Genomic DNA, 15782 nt, shown 5'->3' on the forward strand with positions numbered 1-15782 from the left:
TTGATGTTTCTCACTCTGTTCTCCTGGCTCTTTTCCTTCCTTCTCTCAGATTTCTGCGTGTCATGAGCCGCTCCATGCCTCTCTTCATGACTCTAGCCTGGATCTACTCAGTGGCTGTGATAATTAAGGGCATTGTGTATGAGAAGGAAGCCCGGCTGAAGGAGACAATGAGGATTATGGGACTAGACAACGGCATCCTTTGGCTAAGCTGGTTCATTAGCAGCCTTATTCCTCTTCTGATGAGTGCAGGCCTGCTGGTGCTGATCCTGAAGGTGGGTTGACTGGTTTGGTCTAGAGCCTTGAGAGCCTGCTAAGCAGTGGTCTGCACTGTCACACTGGGGAGGAGTTAGTGAGTGTGGGTTGATCAGCAACTTCTTGGGAACAGGGTTTTGGAACAAAACAGGGCTGAGTGGCTGAAAACAGTGGGAGGGGCTGTAGCAGATTCAGTGCTCTTGAAAAGGTGCTCTGGTACTGCCCCACTTCTGGGAAGGCTGTTGTGCAAATTGCAGCAAGCCCAGCCTCCCCTGAGCAGCAGCTCTGCAGACCTGCTTGTACTAGAGCCACCTTGGAGAGTCCTTTCAAAGTCTGATGCACCTGTTGTTTTCTTGCCAGATGGGGAATCTGCTGCCCTACAGTGACCCTAGTGTGGTGTTTGTTTTCCTCTCGATCTTCGGTGTTGTAACCATCCTCCAGTGCTTCCTCATCAGCACCGTGTTCTCCAGGGCCAACCTGGCAGCTGCCTGTGGGGGCATTGTCTATTTCACGCTGTACCTGCCTTATGTGCTGTGTGTTGCCTGGCAGGACTATGTCAGCTTCTCACTTAAGATTTTTGCGGTGAGTCTTGAGGAAACTCCTGGGTACTGGGCCTCTACCAGTAGGGCACTCAGTGGCTCTCTATCTGGACACTGATAACAAAGTGGGAGGTGGCAATGGGAGGATAATTTTCCAGTGTGAGAGACTATCAGGGCTGACCTTGGTGAAGAGGTTGACTGAACCTGCTAGGAGCTGCTGGGAGGGTTTTGTTGGCTTTGGTACTAGAAGTAATTCAGCCAGACTAAGCTGCTTTGATGTCTGTACACTGTGATGCTGAACTACCAGATTTGCAGGCTGAAGGAACCAGCTGCCTTTGCACAGCCCTTCTTACCTGTCTGGAGAGGGTGGCTGTTAGTGATCTCTTCCCTCACATGAAAGTCCAAAGAGCAAGGGAAAGAAAAGAGGGAAACAAACAATTCTGGGTGGTGGTCCAGCAGAGACTTCAGGACTTGCTTGCTTGTTGGAACCAAGACTGAATCTGCTACTCCCTCTCTGCAGATACGGTTGTGCTCCTTGGACCTTTGATTTTTTTTCTATAAGGTTTCTGGACCATGTCCCTTAGCCTTGTGCTAGAGCTGAGCTGCCCAGCTGGAGAGTAGTTGTGAAAAACTGAATGCATGTTCATGCTTCCCATTTTCAGAGCCTGCTGTCTCCAGTAGCCTTTGGCTTTGGTTGTGAGTACTTTGCACTGTTTGAGGAGCAGGGAGTTGGTGTCCAGTGGGACAACTTCTTTGAGAGCCCATTGGAAGAAGATGGCTTTAGCATCACCACATCTGCCGTCATGATGATGTTCGACACCTTCCTATATGGGGTCATGACCTGGTACATTGAGTCTGTCTTCCCAGGTGAGGTCTCCTTCTGAGGGAGAATCATGTCTTCACACTTTTAAATGGATCCTTTCACCGTGCTCACTTGCCAAGGTGCAAATTTGGCCCATTTTTGAGTAGAGCTGCAGAAAGGTCATGGAGGAAAACCACAGACCAGCATCACAGTAAAGCTGTTGTTGCTAATAGCAGTGACTGTTGCCCAGCACAGAAGCTGTGCCCCATTGTGGTAATGGCTGAGCTAGGCCCAGAAGCTTTGCTGCACTTCAGATGTTCCCTTCTCTGAACTGCTAAGTCTGCAGACCCTGCTGCAGGGGAGGAGTTGGGAGTATCAGCACCACATGTGGCTGCTTAGCACCTTCCAGCACAGGGCTTTCAAGCCTGAAGTGAAATTTGAGGAAAGAGATGTCTTGCCCCCAAAGTCTGGCAGTGTCTTCATCACAAAAGATCTCCTCTTAGTGCTGCCTAACTTAGAGGCTTACTGGGAGTGGAGTACTTCCCTTCTTGTCCTGAAAGCTAATATGAGAAAAGGGACAGATGCAGTCAGGCTCATGTAATGCTTTTCTCTTTAGGCCAGTACGGGATTCCCAGGCCCTGGTACTTTCCTTTCACAAAGTCCTATTGGTTTGGTGAGGAACCACAGGACAGGCAGCACCCTCATCCTGACCAGAAGGGGCCTTCGGAAGGTAAGTGCTGGACACGGAGCCTTTCTGCAATGAAGTGTTATGGTCTGCCTTTTTGAAAGGAGAGTCCAAGGACAGCAGGACTGGCATGGCTAAGTTGAAATTGGTCATCCCTTTGTTATCACAGTTTGGGTATGCTCATCAGGTGGGTGTATCCGGATAAACCCAAGGTACTTTGCCCACTCGAGTGCAGGTGGGTACTCCAGCCTCATAGAGTTGAGAATTCCTCCCATTTTCTGCCTACCCTGGTAACACTGGAGATCTTCAACTCCCAAATGAACCCAGTAGAGAGAAAAGAGCTAAGGACGACTTCTGTGGAAAGTTCCTGTCCCTGAGGAAGAAATGTGGTCAGTTCTTCATAGCTCATTTCTCCTTGGATTTCCACAGATCTGGGGGAATGTGATGTTTGTTACAAACTCCCACACAGTTGCTGTTAAAACCTATCATATCTCTCTCTACTTTGCTCTGTTTTCTTCCAGTCTGCAAGGAGGAAGAGCCTACACATCTGAGCCTTGGTGTTTCCATCCAGAACCTAGTCAAGGTTTATCGTGATGGCAAGAAAGTTGCTGTAGATGGTCTCACACTGAACTTCTATGAAGGACAAATTACCTCCTTTCTGGGACATAATGGAGCAGGGAAAACCACTACCATGTAAGAACAAAATGCTTTAGTGGGAGAAGTGACTCTGAATACTGTGGTTCCTATCAATATGGTAGAGATAGCTGTACAACTGCAGTGTGCAAGCTGGTGCAGACCAGGGTGCTGCACTGATTTCAGTGAAGCTCTGCTGATTCACCCTAGCTGTGCAGCTGCCTCAGAAGATGCAGGGGACTGAAACTGGAGGTGGTTCAGGTTGAGGCTGTGTCAAATGAATTTGCTGGCAGCATTTTTTAGTAATGCTGTTTGTGATTCTGACTTACCAATGTAAGGAAACAGGTTGGGACTGAAAGGATGAGATGCTTTTAGAGGAAAAAATATTTCCCTCAGAGTCATGTGGGTGTGCTTTGATCACTATTAAAACCATTGGAGCTGATTTTTTTTTTTTATCCATTAGTGAGATGTTTCTCGGACTACTTTTCTGATGTGGGAGTTCTCCAGGGCTTCCACCCACTCTTCGTTCATCCATCCTGGCACCGTGCAACAGCTGTTTCCTAGTGGTGGAACTTGCTTGTCTGTTGTGTTTGTCCTTCAGGTCCATCTTGACTGGCTTGTTCCCCCCAACCTCGGGTACAGCCTTCATCCTGGGCAAAGATATCCGCTCTGAGCTCAGCACCATCAGGCAGAACCTGGGTGTCTGTCCGCAACACAATGTGCTGTTTGACTTGTGAGTAGCATCTGTGAGACGCAGTGCTGGTGTTATCCAGCAGACATTTGGGTTCTTTAGGAGACAGTAGTGTACTTTCAGCTGGGATATTCCTATCTTTATCTGTGTGCATGGTGTGAGACAGTGGGGTGGTGTGAGATTGGTACAAGGACATTCTGTTTATTAGCATGTTCGTACGTGCCTGTGAATTATGAGCAAGAGCCTACACTTTTGTGTCTCTTTAAAGAAATCTATTCCATTAAACTTAACTAGGCCAAATGTTTCCCCAGTGCCTAGTGGTTTGGGATGTTTGGGGTACTGTCAAGCACCCTTAAAGGAGGATTTTTTTACACTGGTGCTGAATAGCCACAACCTGAAATGAGGCCCAAGCTAAGCACACACAGTCTGTAGCTCCTTTCTGAAACCTCAGTCTTAAAAGATGTTTTCCCAAGCAAAAAACCACACTTGCTATAGTGCTAATGCAAGGGATGAATCCCAGTATGGTGCTCTCAGCTGTGCCCTGGGCCTTCTCCTGTTCCCTAGGCTGACTGTGGAGGAGCACATCTGGTTCTATGCTCGACTCAAAGGGCTGCCAGAAAAGAAGGTGAAAGAGGAGATGGAGCAGATGGCAATGGATGTCGGTTTGCCTCACAAACTGAAAGCTAGGACAAGCAAACTCTCTGGTAGGTTCAGCTGCTTTTACATTTCTCGGCTGCTTCCTCAGCCCCAGAAAAACTCTCTTGGGTTTCACAGAGGCTGCATCATGGACCTTGGTTGGATCCTCCAATTAAATATAGACTACCACACAATTAAGCACTTAAGGAAATCAGTTACTTACTAAGTACCTAATCAGTATATCTTAGTAAACTTAACAATCCTACACGATCTTATGCTATCTAATGGCTATAACAAGTCACTCACTTTCTCTGGGTATTTTGTACTTGTTTCCATCATGACATAGTCCAGCTACATATGATATGTGTTCTTCAAATGCTTACTAACATGTTTGGGTTTTATGGGTTTAGGTGAGAGTGGCTCAGACCATAATCTCCAAGCCCCTTGGTGTTTGTGAACCGTATGTGCATTTCTTGTGCTGACTTCTGCTTCTTCACTTGCTGTCCTGGAGTGTCCTTCCCCTTTGTTCGGGAACAGCAGGATTCCTGTATGAGTCTGTACCAGATAGTTGAGGGACCGAGACTCCCTTGTTTCTGACTCAGCTGTCAGCACAGACTGCACATTTGACCTTGAGAAGGGAGAGCAGATGGCCACAGGTTGGCTGTATTAGATGTTTTCCCAATACATTTACTATTGAAGATAGTAATATGATTCCTTGCTGGTGCCTCTGGCGCACTTCCTTACTGCGTTCTGCACACTTCCAGCATTCCATGCTGCTGCCTCTGGCACAGGAGAGGTGTATCTTGGGAACCTATTTCTGCAGCTCAAGCTCTGGAGGCGTGTGCTCCAGATCCTCAAATATGGTTAGGCCTCCAAGCTGGCGACTTGCTACCGCTGATGTTGAGGTAGTACGATTCACTTGTGGAAGGGCTTGCAAGGTGTGGTTTCCTCCAGTAGGAGGAGAGAGGGATTCCACTGAGGGAAGACCATCCATGTGAATTGTCCCCTGTCCTGAAGGTGATGGGACCCTGAAGGCCTGAAACAGTAGCAGTGCTTGGTCTTTTCAGTATGCAATTCTGCTTTCTCTTGTAGAGCTCATTGTCTACTGTGCTGCAGCTATTGCTTTTCCCCTCATCTCTGCCTCAGCCTGAACACCTCTTCCTTCTTGTACCTGTCAGGTGGCATGCAGAGGAAGCTTTCAGTTGCCTTAGCCTTTGTTGGTGGCTCCAAGGTTGTCATTCTGGATGAGCCTACAGCTGGAGTGGATCCTTATTCTCGCAGAGGGATATGGGAATTGCTCCTGAAGTATCGGCAAGGTACGTGGTCTTTTTCTCTACTCCTAATGAATCTGTCATGGAAAGCAAAAGAAAATCAATCTGATTCATGACTGTTCCCAAAATAGCAATGTGTCTTTGCAAATCTGTTGTTGCCTGCACTGAGGAAGGAACAAAGAGCATGCAGGACAAGGATGTTCTGATCTCTCATCTGTCGTCCTTTCTCATCCTGTTCATGTCAGAGCTCACGAGCAAAGTTCCTCACTGGGTTGTGAGGGCACTTAAAGTCAGAAATTCACCCTTGGTGTGCAGCAGTGTCCTGTTCTGCTCTGTGCAACCAGCCTTGCAGACATGAAATTAATCTGCCTTTGAGCATGACAAGGGCCTGCAGAGAGTGGGGAGAATAAACCCATGGTAGCAGTTGTGAACCTTTTCCATACTGCTAGGCTCATTCAAAGGAGCCTGGACTTGTGGTGTCAACCTCCCATGCAACTTCATGGCAAGATTCAGATGATTGTGGCTTTGGCTTGGGAACATGGGTATGGTTGACTTACCAGCAGTGTCTTCCCTTGCTTTCTTCCAGGCCGCACTATCATTCTCTCCACGCACCACATGGATGAGGCAGACATTCTGGGGGACCGGATTGCTATCATTTCTCATGGCAAGCTCTGCTGTGTTGGCTCTTCTCTCTTCCTGAAGAACCAGCTGGGAACAGGCTATTATTTGACTCTGGTCAAGAAGGATGTGGATTCCTCTCTGAGCTCCTGCCGAAACAGCAGCAGCACTGTGTCCTATCTGAAAAAGGTACAGCTGACTCTTCTTGCTTATCCTCTTTCTTCCTTCATGAAATCTTAGGCTTATGGGAAGCAGCTGCTAAGAAATCCCTTACTCTTTAAAAGAAGGGTTACTTGCTTTTATAGGTATTATGCCAGATCATGTCTCATTAAACTGTTGCACAGGACGTACATCTCCATTATAATTTCTTTCAATGCCTGTGGTCCAAAGCTAATTGGAGAGATACAGAATAGATGAAGCGTGCACTTTTGTAACATTCACTTCTATAACTGACCTCTTACTTGTATTTCAGCCCTTTGCAGTGGTATGTCACCATTACTTTCTGACTCCTCTGTGGAGTATCCAATGTGTTGCAGCATGTGGTTGGAGTTACCTACAGTGTAGCATCTGGTGGGCCCCTTTTTGATTAAACAGCAGAAAACAATGGTTGTCTTCTCTTTTGTGACCAGGATGACAGTGTCTCCCAGAGCAGCTCTGATGCTGGCCTTGGCAGTGACCATGAAAGTGACACACTGACAATAGGTGAGGCTTGGAAAAGAATGTAAGATTCAGTCCCAGTGCTGACATTGCTCTATCTTTGACTTTGGACAACTGCCTTAACCTTGTGCTCCTGTGTAGCTACAGTCTTGGGACAATTACTAAATTCACAGAGAGGGTATTTTTAAATCCGTAAATATTGGAACATTTTTCTTCAGTGAGCCATTGTGGGTTCAAGCTGTCCTGAGATTTAATAGCCAAAGATTATGTAGTTGGTAGACCCGTTAGCAATATGTAATGTTTGCTGGTGAACTGTATGTCAGTGACTTGCAGGGCTGCCAGTAGCATGTAAGAGCTCTCCCAAATTCTGCAAATAAAAAGAATAGCCAGGCTTGGGTCCAGGCTTTCATCCAAGCTTATGTTAAATGTAAAAAGAAACCAGATTTTCCATGGAAATGAGCTGCTTTCCAGAGATGTCCCATTTTCCCTTCTTTCCTTCCGGCAAGGTTTTTCAAACTGAGCTCTTCTTTCCACTTAATGAGCAGTACCAAGATGAACACCATCTTTTCCTTTTGGTTCTTCTAGATGTCTCTGCAATTTCCAATCTCATTACAAAACATGTTCCTGAGGCCAGGCTGGTGGAGGACATCGGCCATGAATTAACCTATGTCTTGCCGTACAAGGCTGCTAAAGAGGGAGCTTTTGTGGAGCTGTTCCATGAAATTGATGACCGTCTCTCTGATCTTGGCATTTCCAGCTATGGGATATCTGAAACCACCCTGGAGGAGGTGAGTGAGCTGAAGACTCTCTTTTGACTTAAACTATGCAAAATGAATCATGGCAGAAATAAGAAGGAGATGGAGTCTTGTCTCTTCCTGTAGGCATTTATTGTGGAACAGGCAGCTTTGCATTCCTCTCCAAAATGGATTCTCTTCTGCCCCGTTTAAGTGTGTGCTCATAGAAGCGTGCATTAAAAACTGAAATGTAGTACAGGCAAGCATAGACAGATCCTTTGTACTCAGTTGTACTTTGCTGAGATGTCATGTGAAGGTTGACCCCCAGTTTGGCTTCTAATGACTGTGTAAACATGTTTAAGGTATTTTTAGGGATGCTTTGTGCTGCACTTAACTGAAAACATACACTTCAGTACTGGAGACCATGCTTTACAGGAACCACTTAGATGTATGCCCTTGTCAGGGATGTTTTTAGGGTTTGTTCTTTGTGGCTGCGTTCCAACTGACAAGTCTCCCTTTCTTTTATCACAGAAGTGTCACGCAGTTTATTCCATTAATGTGAAATGTTTTGGTTTTGCTGTTTGTGTTTGGGGGGAGGGGTGGGGGGTTGTTTGGTGTTTTGGGTTTTGTTTGTTTGGTGGTTTGTGTGTGTTTGGGTTTTTTTGTTTGTTTTTGGTTTTGTTTTAAAGAATGACAAGGGAAACAAACCATGGTGTTGTCACGTATTGAGGTTGCCCTCTAGGTCCTCCCACACCTGTGAAGGCCTTGGCTGCTATAGGCAATTTGAAAATGTGTTTTCTTCTGGTTTAGCAGAGTCCATGGGACAAGCTCCACAAAGGTGCCTATTCAAGCATGAACAGGAGTGAGCACTGTCAGACTAAGAGAAAGATGAGATTCCCCAAGTTTAGTAACTAGGTCTTTATCTGAGACATAAGAAATAGCTTCTGTTTGAGATGCACTGAGAACTGACACTGGAAAGGGGGAACAGCTGGAAAGGTGGTTACAGGCTGGCTCCTGGAAGTTGGAGAGAAGCCACAAAGTCCATGTCCCCATCACACAGGGGATAAACCCTGTATCCTCTGTTCTTGTGCTGCACCTGTCAGTCTTGTGCTCTCTCAAGGCATCTCCTGAAGCAGTCCCCACAATATCAGTCCTGTTCTAATTTTCACTGACACCTATAATTGCTTTTCAGATCTTCCTGAAAGTGGCTGATGATAGTGGTGTGGATGCAGAAACCTCAGGTGGGTGTAGTTGTCTCCTACAGTGTTGAAGGGGACTTCAGGAGGAGGTACCCTTTTGTATAGTATTTGTGCTGTTTAAGAACAAGGCTGACCAAGCCTAGATACTTCAGGAGTAAAATCTTGGTGCAAGGCTTAGCTCCCAGGGGAATAAAGGCTCTAGCAGGTATCTCAAATGAGGACTGGTCCTGGTCTCACCAGCCTTGGGCAGGTGGATGACCTTTGTGTATGGCAGCACGTCCAGCTATACAGTGACACATGCCAAGGTGTGACAGGCCCTGTTTCAGACTGAACTGGAACTCTGCTGTGCTAATATTTTTAATGACCTAAAATAGCTGTTCTTACTATATTTAATGCATGCTTTCATATACTGTTAACTTCTATTGACTCAGTGGTAGCATGTTTATCTTGTAATAGTGGAGAGTTTCTAGTGTTTGAGTGTATTGTGAATTACTTGCCTGACACTACTGTCTCCTCTGAGGAAGAGGAAGAACTCTTGACAGGGTCAGACCATGGTAGGGACCAAATGACTTTGTCTTTCTGAGAGCAGCTCATTGCACTGAGTGCTTGTGCTAGCACTTCCTGATAAACTAGAGCTAGCAAATTGCACTTGGAGTCATACACATATTAAGTGAGAATTTTCTTACAGTGAGAGCAGCACGCAGTTTCCTTGGCTAAATGAAAAAATGTGTCCAGTGCACTGGAAGAAGCTTCTAGGACAGCACACAAAAAATGGTGCATAAAATATGTGACCTTTGCAGAGTGACAGTCTTGGTTTTACTTTTACCTGCACTGGAGTCACCCTAGATCAGCTCCTCAGTTTGCAAATGGAAGACATGTAAAATGAAAATGATGCTGCTTTGGTTTTTCTGGAGCTAATTGGAGATTAACTGAAGCTGTTCAGCTAATCATAACTGCATTATTTTCAGATGGGACACTGCCAGCCAGAAGGAACAGGCGTGTGTTTGGAGACAGACAGAGCTGCCTTCGTCCATTTACAGAAGATGATGCATTTGATCCTAATGATTCAGACATGGATCCAGGTATTGCTGGGGCTCAAGCCTGTTTTGTTCTTGTGGACGCTCTTTCATATTACACATGCTGCAGATCATAAGGCTGAGACTGCCAAAGGAGCGGTGGTTTATTTGCCTTTAGGAATAGTGGGCAGTGCAGTATCCACAGCCTGCTCAATCCTCCCATCGAGGCTTGGAGAGATAAGGGTGAAAACGCATTCATGTGAATTTCTGTTGCTATCTCTGCTCACCACTTTTTTTTTTGGTGAGTTGAGAGTAGCTGCTCTAGTTGTCACCCTTTGTCTCCAGCACAGAAGTGTCCAGAGAACATCTCTGTGAACTTTTGAATGAGGGTCATTTCTTCTTGCTGACAGAATCCAGAGAGACAGACCTTCTCAGTGGCATGGATGGGAAAGGATCCTACCAGATGAAGGGCTGGAAGCTCACCCAGCAGCAGTTCATGGCTCTGTTGTGGAAGAGGCTGCTTATTGCCAAGAGAAGCCGGAAGGGCTTCTTTGCTCAGGTGAGAACACCCAACATGTGCAGGGTCCTTCAGCAGGGATAGCTCTGGACCATGCATTGTACTCAGAGTTGAAGGTGGGCAGGAAACCTCAAGAAAATATGGATAACCAAAACTGGTCTTCACTGTATATCTCAGCAAAAGGGGGCCTGTGCAAAGGAAAGGAGTTACATGATAACCAAGTGGTTACAGTAGTCTTTTGCACAGCAAGAATGCAGCTGAGGTTCAAATCCAAATTTGGCATTGAGAGCAGCATTTGGAGGCTGAATCCTCTGCATCCCAAGTGAGTGCCCTGACTGAATGCCAGGACAGGTCTTGTATTAGTGTCTAGTAATGCCTTGGTGTAAATAGCAAAGACCTTCCTAGGAAAATTTGAAAAATTTTTGATCCATTGACTCACATGTAGTTCCTGATGGCTCTGGGAACATTCACTTTAAAAAGGGCTTGCTCTTTCCTTGCAATTTCAGATTGTGCTGCCAGCTGTCTTTGTGTGTATTGCTCTCGTGTTCAGCCTGATCGTTCCTCCCTTTGGGAAGTATCCCAGCCTGGAATTACAGCCCTGGATGTATGATGAGCAGTACACTTTTATTAGGTATGTTTCTTGTGGCCTAGAAATGGTGCTAAATCCTACAATTCCGTTCTTCTCTGCAAACATGAATTACTGAGTTCCTTACCAGGTTGTTTAAATTTTTTTAGCTCAGAAGCACATTTTAATAGAGTCCTGGTATTTTCTTTTTAGACCTTTAAATGCCAACTCTACTGGCAAGGCCATGTCCATTTTGGAATGGTGCTATGACTCTAGTAGTAGTATGCACAGAGACCAGGTGTGGGTGTGTGTGCTCCTAGGCCAAGCATTCTTCGAAGGGGAATCTCCACTCATACCCTTTTCCTGAGCTCTTTCACTGTGCTCTCAGCCTTGCTCTGCTGCTGCTTTTACTGTGTGCCTGTTATCTCACTAACTTGATAGTGTTTCTCTGCTGTACCCATAGCAATGATGCTCCAGAAGATGCAGGCACTCAGAGGCTTTTGGACGCCCTTCTCAATAAGCCTGGTTTTGGGACACGCTGTATGCAGGGACACTCCATCCCGTAAGTAGAGCTCTGACTTGGGAAGAGGAAGCCCAGCCCTGGCTTCTGGTCACCCAGTAGATTTAGCTGTCTTTAGGGAATGATACGCATGCATGGCCAGGGCAGGATTTAAAGGCAAAAGAGTTACAATTAGATTCAATTTTTCTGCTCAGGACCTTTTAGAAAGTTACCAGCCCTCAGCATGGTGAGGGAGTGAGGTTTGAGTGCAAGTCCTTAGTGACAGAGATGGAAAGGAGACGGTAGTCTCTCCCTCAAATTACTGTTTGGTCCTGAACATAGAAAAGGACCTAGTCATGTTGCTGTATGTTGTTGACTGTAGCTATTCCCATTCCACAATCCTCTGTTTCTAGCTGCACTAGAAACACCACAGTGCCCTCAGAAACACCAGCAGAAAGAGTGGAGAGCGAGACAGCATTGGTGTTGTTTCCTAGCTCTGCCACTGACTTGCTGCGTGGCCTTGGGCAAATCACTGAAGATCCAGGCCGTGAGTGCTGAAAGGGTATACAGAGTCTGGGACGGTGTGTTTCTAGCTTGGAAGAACTGCAGCTCATGTTCACAGGAAGATGGGGAGCGGGGCAAGGGGCCCTATTTGCTGGCCAGTGGTGGAAAGTAAGCCGTATCCTGCAAAACAGACACAGGAGCTGGGTTACTCACCCTATGGGGCACACGGAGGAGGCTGCCCACTGATGCTGCCTTGGGCAAGAGCAGTATTCTTGTGCCACAAAGGCAGAAATGTCATCCAGGAAATGACTGCCTGCTGTGATCTTAGAACCACAGAATATCTCAAGTTGGAAGAGACCTATAGGGATCATAGAGTCCAACTCCCTGCTCCTCACAGGACTAGTTAAAACTAAACCATATGAGTAAGAGCATCATCCAGACGTTCCTTGAACTCTGAACGCTGTGCGTGCTGGGACTGACTGAAATAAAGCACTCGTGCGCTGAGGAGCGAATGAGAAGAGGAGTGTCCAGCACTACTCAGTGTTGGCCAGCCTCAGTCTCTTTGGCACTGGGATCTGTTAGAAGCTGCAGAGCCTGGTCTGTTGCTCTGAGCTGTTTGTCTCGGTGAGTTCAGGCTCCTTTGAAAAACAGCCTGCCTCTTCTGGGGACTGTGGTGTCTGTTATTTAAATGGCTTGTAAGCAAAGGCCATCATAGTTGTCTTAAAAACTGAATTTGCCTTGCCTCTTTCCTGACACAGAGACACTCCTTGCACCATGGGGCAGAGGGAATGGACCACCGCTTCAGTCCCAGACTCAGTCCTGGACATCTTCTTGAAAGGCAACTGGAGCATGGAGAACCCTTCCCCATCTTGCGAGTGCAGCAATGAGAAGATCAAGAAGATGCTGCCTGTGTGCCCCCCTGGTGCAGGCGGGCTGCCACCCCCACAGGTAGGATGGAACTCGGTGGTGCTGTGATGAGGGATGCTCCTGGAGAGCAGAGCGGCTGGGTGCGATTCTTGCGTGCAGCACTGCACACAGTTTGTTTGACATGGCACCTGCGTTTTCTGATGGGCGTTTATCTGTGTTTTCCCCGGTGACACCAGCGCGAGCAAGACACTGCTGACATCCTCCAGAATCTGACAGGCCGCAATGTATCGGACTACCTAGTGAAGACCTACGCGCAGATCATTGGGAAAAGGTAGCTGTTGAACACACCCTCTCCCTTCCCTCCCCACCAAATGCTGCTTGCTGTATGGGGGATGCTGCACAGATCAGGTGAATAGGCCTGGGCAACCTAAACTCTTCAGCAGTGGGCCAGACCCACTCAGCTCCTCAGACTGTCCTGATCGACAGCTCAAGTGGTGTTTCTGCTTTATTAGTGATGCTGTGGCAGCTCTGAGGGGGTGTGTGTCCTGAGCCTTGTAGGCAGAGTACGGGGAAAGTCTGGGCACCAACCCTGGGAATTACACTGAAGAGGATTGGTGGGACATATGCCAGATGTGAGAGGCTGTTGCACTCTTCTCCCTGGCCATGTGCCTGCAGCACTAGTAGGTCTGTCTCTCCTTGTTCCACGTATTATACACCAGCTTTCTTTTCTGTCTCTACAGCTTGAAGAATAAGATCTGGGTGAATGAGTTCAGGTGAGTTACTGCCTTTTCTCTAGCTTCTATGTGTCCACTAACCTTTGAGCACTGTATTAAGCAGGACAGACCCACCCCACTTTGCAGGGTTTTTTATATGACTTAACTGCCAGATGTTGAGGGAGCATGTTTAAAGATAAACTGGGACAACCCCAGACCACATCACTCGAAAGCGTGCCTGCCTTATGCAGAGAGCAGTATTGGCTTGAAAAGTTTTGCAGGACCAGCCTACTGATACTCCATCCTGGGAGGTGCTATTTTTCCAAGCAAGGGAAGCAGGGAGATGTCCTGCTTTGTGTGCACTGGCAGCAGAGGACAGCTGCATTCGTTAAACACAACAGCACACTGAGCAATCATAAGATGGGTATTTAACCCCAGAAACAAGGAGCAGGAGTCATCTTGGCTAAGCAGCAGTGTAGAAGATCAAAGTTGTCCCTTCATGTAAGAATGGAGACACTTGCCTTGGATATAGTGCAGGAAGAGGAGACATCTGGGGAGGGAGAAGGAGTGGCATTTTCTGGAGGTCACTAAGTAGTCGGATCTTAGCATCACTTTCTATCTGAACTTTCAGGTATGGTGGCTTTTCCTTGGGAGCCAGCAGTTCCCTCATGCTTCCTCCAAGCCATGAAGTCACTGATGCCATTAAGCAGGTGAAGAAAATCTTGGAGCTAGCACAGGTGAGCAGCTGTCTCCCATAAACCCAGAATGCACTGATGTCAGAGTCCTGTTACTCGGGAAGATGACTTGGAAGCCATAAAATGAGGAGTATGTGTATGTTAGCTGTGTCTAGTGGCTTTTCCCCATTGCCTCTGAGCTGGCGTCTCCCAGGCTGGTGTCTAGGAGCAGCAGAAGGCTTGGGGATACGCTCAGCTGAGACTTACGCAGGCCACATTGCTGATGTGGGTTCTGCCCAACACCAGTTGCAAGCCAGTGGGGATTACAGACACTTCTGAGTGTTTTGTGGCAGGACAGGGCAGGCTGTCTGAGGGAATTAACAAGTGGTTTCCATCTCCTTCAAAACCTCAGTTGAGCCCTCCTGTGCTGAGCCTGCCTTGGCTCAGAAGATAATTTGGGCCACTGCTTTCTTCTGAGACTGCCTGTGGGCTGCAGTGTCTGTGAAAGTTGCCTGCAACCCTGGATAATACTTATCTCTGGGGAAAAAAGCAGGCCTAAGGCTGATCTCTTATCAGTGGGACTGCAGAAAAGAAAGTGGGGGGGAAAGCTGCAGTTTCTCAGCCTTCTTACTGTCTCTGGCTTGGCAGATACAGGCTGCAGAATGGAAAGAAAACTGTCAGAGCTGTGAAAAACGTAGTGTGACCCCCGCTAGACTACATGACATGAATAAAGGTATTCTCAGAGGGGAAGTAACTGTCTCTCTGCTGTTTGCAGGGGAGTTCTGGAGATCGGTTTCTCAACAGCTTGTCAAGTTTCATGAAAGGCCTGGATACAAAGAACAATGTGAAGGTAAATTAACCAATCTTTACTGCTGTGTCTATTTGAAGCTCTGGTAACCTGGAATTATTTTTAGTTAGCAAGGAATTAATTATTTTTAGTTAGCAGCAGTTTGCCTTGGACGACTGTGCAGACCAGGGGTCTCTGTATTTGCTAGTGGAGCAAATGCAGCTTGTATTCTTGTGTGGATTTCCCCAAAATCCATTTCTCCCTTGGAGTCCAGGCCTAAGGCCCCGAAGGAGTTCAGTGCTGGATCAGTGCTAGCTTCCAGCAGCCTCTTGTGGTTATTGATCAAACTGTATGTTCTGTCCCTGAGCAAACCAGCTGGAAGGTTGTGGAAAGAAATTATATGCCCTCAATAGAGGAAGGGATGTTCTGCGCCCTGCACAGGAACATCAGGAGCTGGTCGGGTAGCTGAGGTACCTGGTGCCTTTCTGATGCTGATATGATCTCTTGCAGGTGTGGTTCAACAACAAGGGCTGGCATGCCATAGCCTCCTTCCTGAATGTGATCAACAATGCCATCCTTCGGGCCAACCTGCAGCAGGGCAAAAACCCTAGTGCTTACGGGATCACTGCCTTCAATCACCCACTGAACCTCACCAAGCAACAGCTGTCTGAAGTGGCCCTGTAAGTCCTGATGTGAACGCTGATGGGTTTGGGTTCATCAGCTGCTGATTACTGGAAACAGGCAACATGGGAGGTGTTAGCCTCACTGGTGGATACTCAGTGGCCTGTAGCATTTAGGCTCTAATGTGCTGGTCTTATTTTCTGTGGTCTGGGCAGGTGGCAACATGCACTGTTGAGCACTTGCTGTTGAACAGCACAGCTGTGCAAGCTTTCTATGTCTCTGAGTCCCTGGAAGCTGCGGTT

General features: G+C 47.1%; 1 protein-coding gene across 2 annotated transcripts in view; it reads left to right on the forward strand.

Annotated features, from left to right (window-relative positions):
• Positions 1 to 15782, forward strand: part of ABCA1 (ATP binding cassette subfamily A member 1) — a 97394-nt gene that overhangs the window by 69669 nt on the left and 11943 nt on the right. For both annotated transcript variants that reach the window (XM_075488471.1, XM_075488470.1), the window contains 22 exons: positions 50 to 272; positions 613 to 834; positions 1454 to 1658; positions 2210 to 2323; positions 2800 to 2971; positions 3513 to 3644; positions 4167 to 4306; positions 5417 to 5554; positions 6096 to 6316; positions 6757 to 6829; positions 7370 to 7572; positions 8711 to 8759; positions 9686 to 9799; positions 10144 to 10292; positions 10757 to 10881; positions 11279 to 11377; positions 12577 to 12766; positions 12922 to 13016; positions 13426 to 13458; positions 14030 to 14135; positions 14848 to 14922; positions 15370 to 15539. In XM_075488471.1, coding sequence (XP_075344586.1) covers positions 50 to 272; positions 613 to 834; positions 1454 to 1658; positions 2210 to 2323; positions 2800 to 2971; positions 3513 to 3644; positions 4167 to 4306; positions 5417 to 5554; positions 6096 to 6316; positions 6757 to 6829; positions 7370 to 7572; positions 8711 to 8759; positions 9686 to 9799; positions 10144 to 10292; positions 10757 to 10881; positions 11279 to 11377; positions 12577 to 12766; positions 12922 to 13016; positions 13426 to 13458; positions 14030 to 14135; positions 14848 to 14922; positions 15370 to 15539 — 3048 coding nt within the window. The remainder of the gene's footprint in view (positions 1 to 49; positions 273 to 612; positions 835 to 1453; positions 1659 to 2209; positions 2324 to 2799; positions 2972 to 3512; positions 3645 to 4166; positions 4307 to 5416; positions 5555 to 6095; positions 6317 to 6756; positions 6830 to 7369; positions 7573 to 8710; positions 8760 to 9685; positions 9800 to 10143; positions 10293 to 10756; positions 10882 to 11278; positions 11378 to 12576; positions 12767 to 12921; positions 13017 to 13425; positions 13459 to 14029; positions 14136 to 14847; positions 14923 to 15369; positions 15540 to 15782) is intronic.

Source organism: Mycteria americana, chromosome Z, assembly GCF_035582795.1.
Source record: "Mycteria americana isolate JAX WOST 10 ecotype Jacksonville Zoo and Gardens chromosome Z, USCA_MyAme_1.0, whole genome shotgun sequence".
Classification (NCBI taxonomy): domain Eukaryota; kingdom Metazoa; phylum Chordata; class Aves; order Ciconiiformes; family Ciconiidae; genus Mycteria; species Mycteria americana.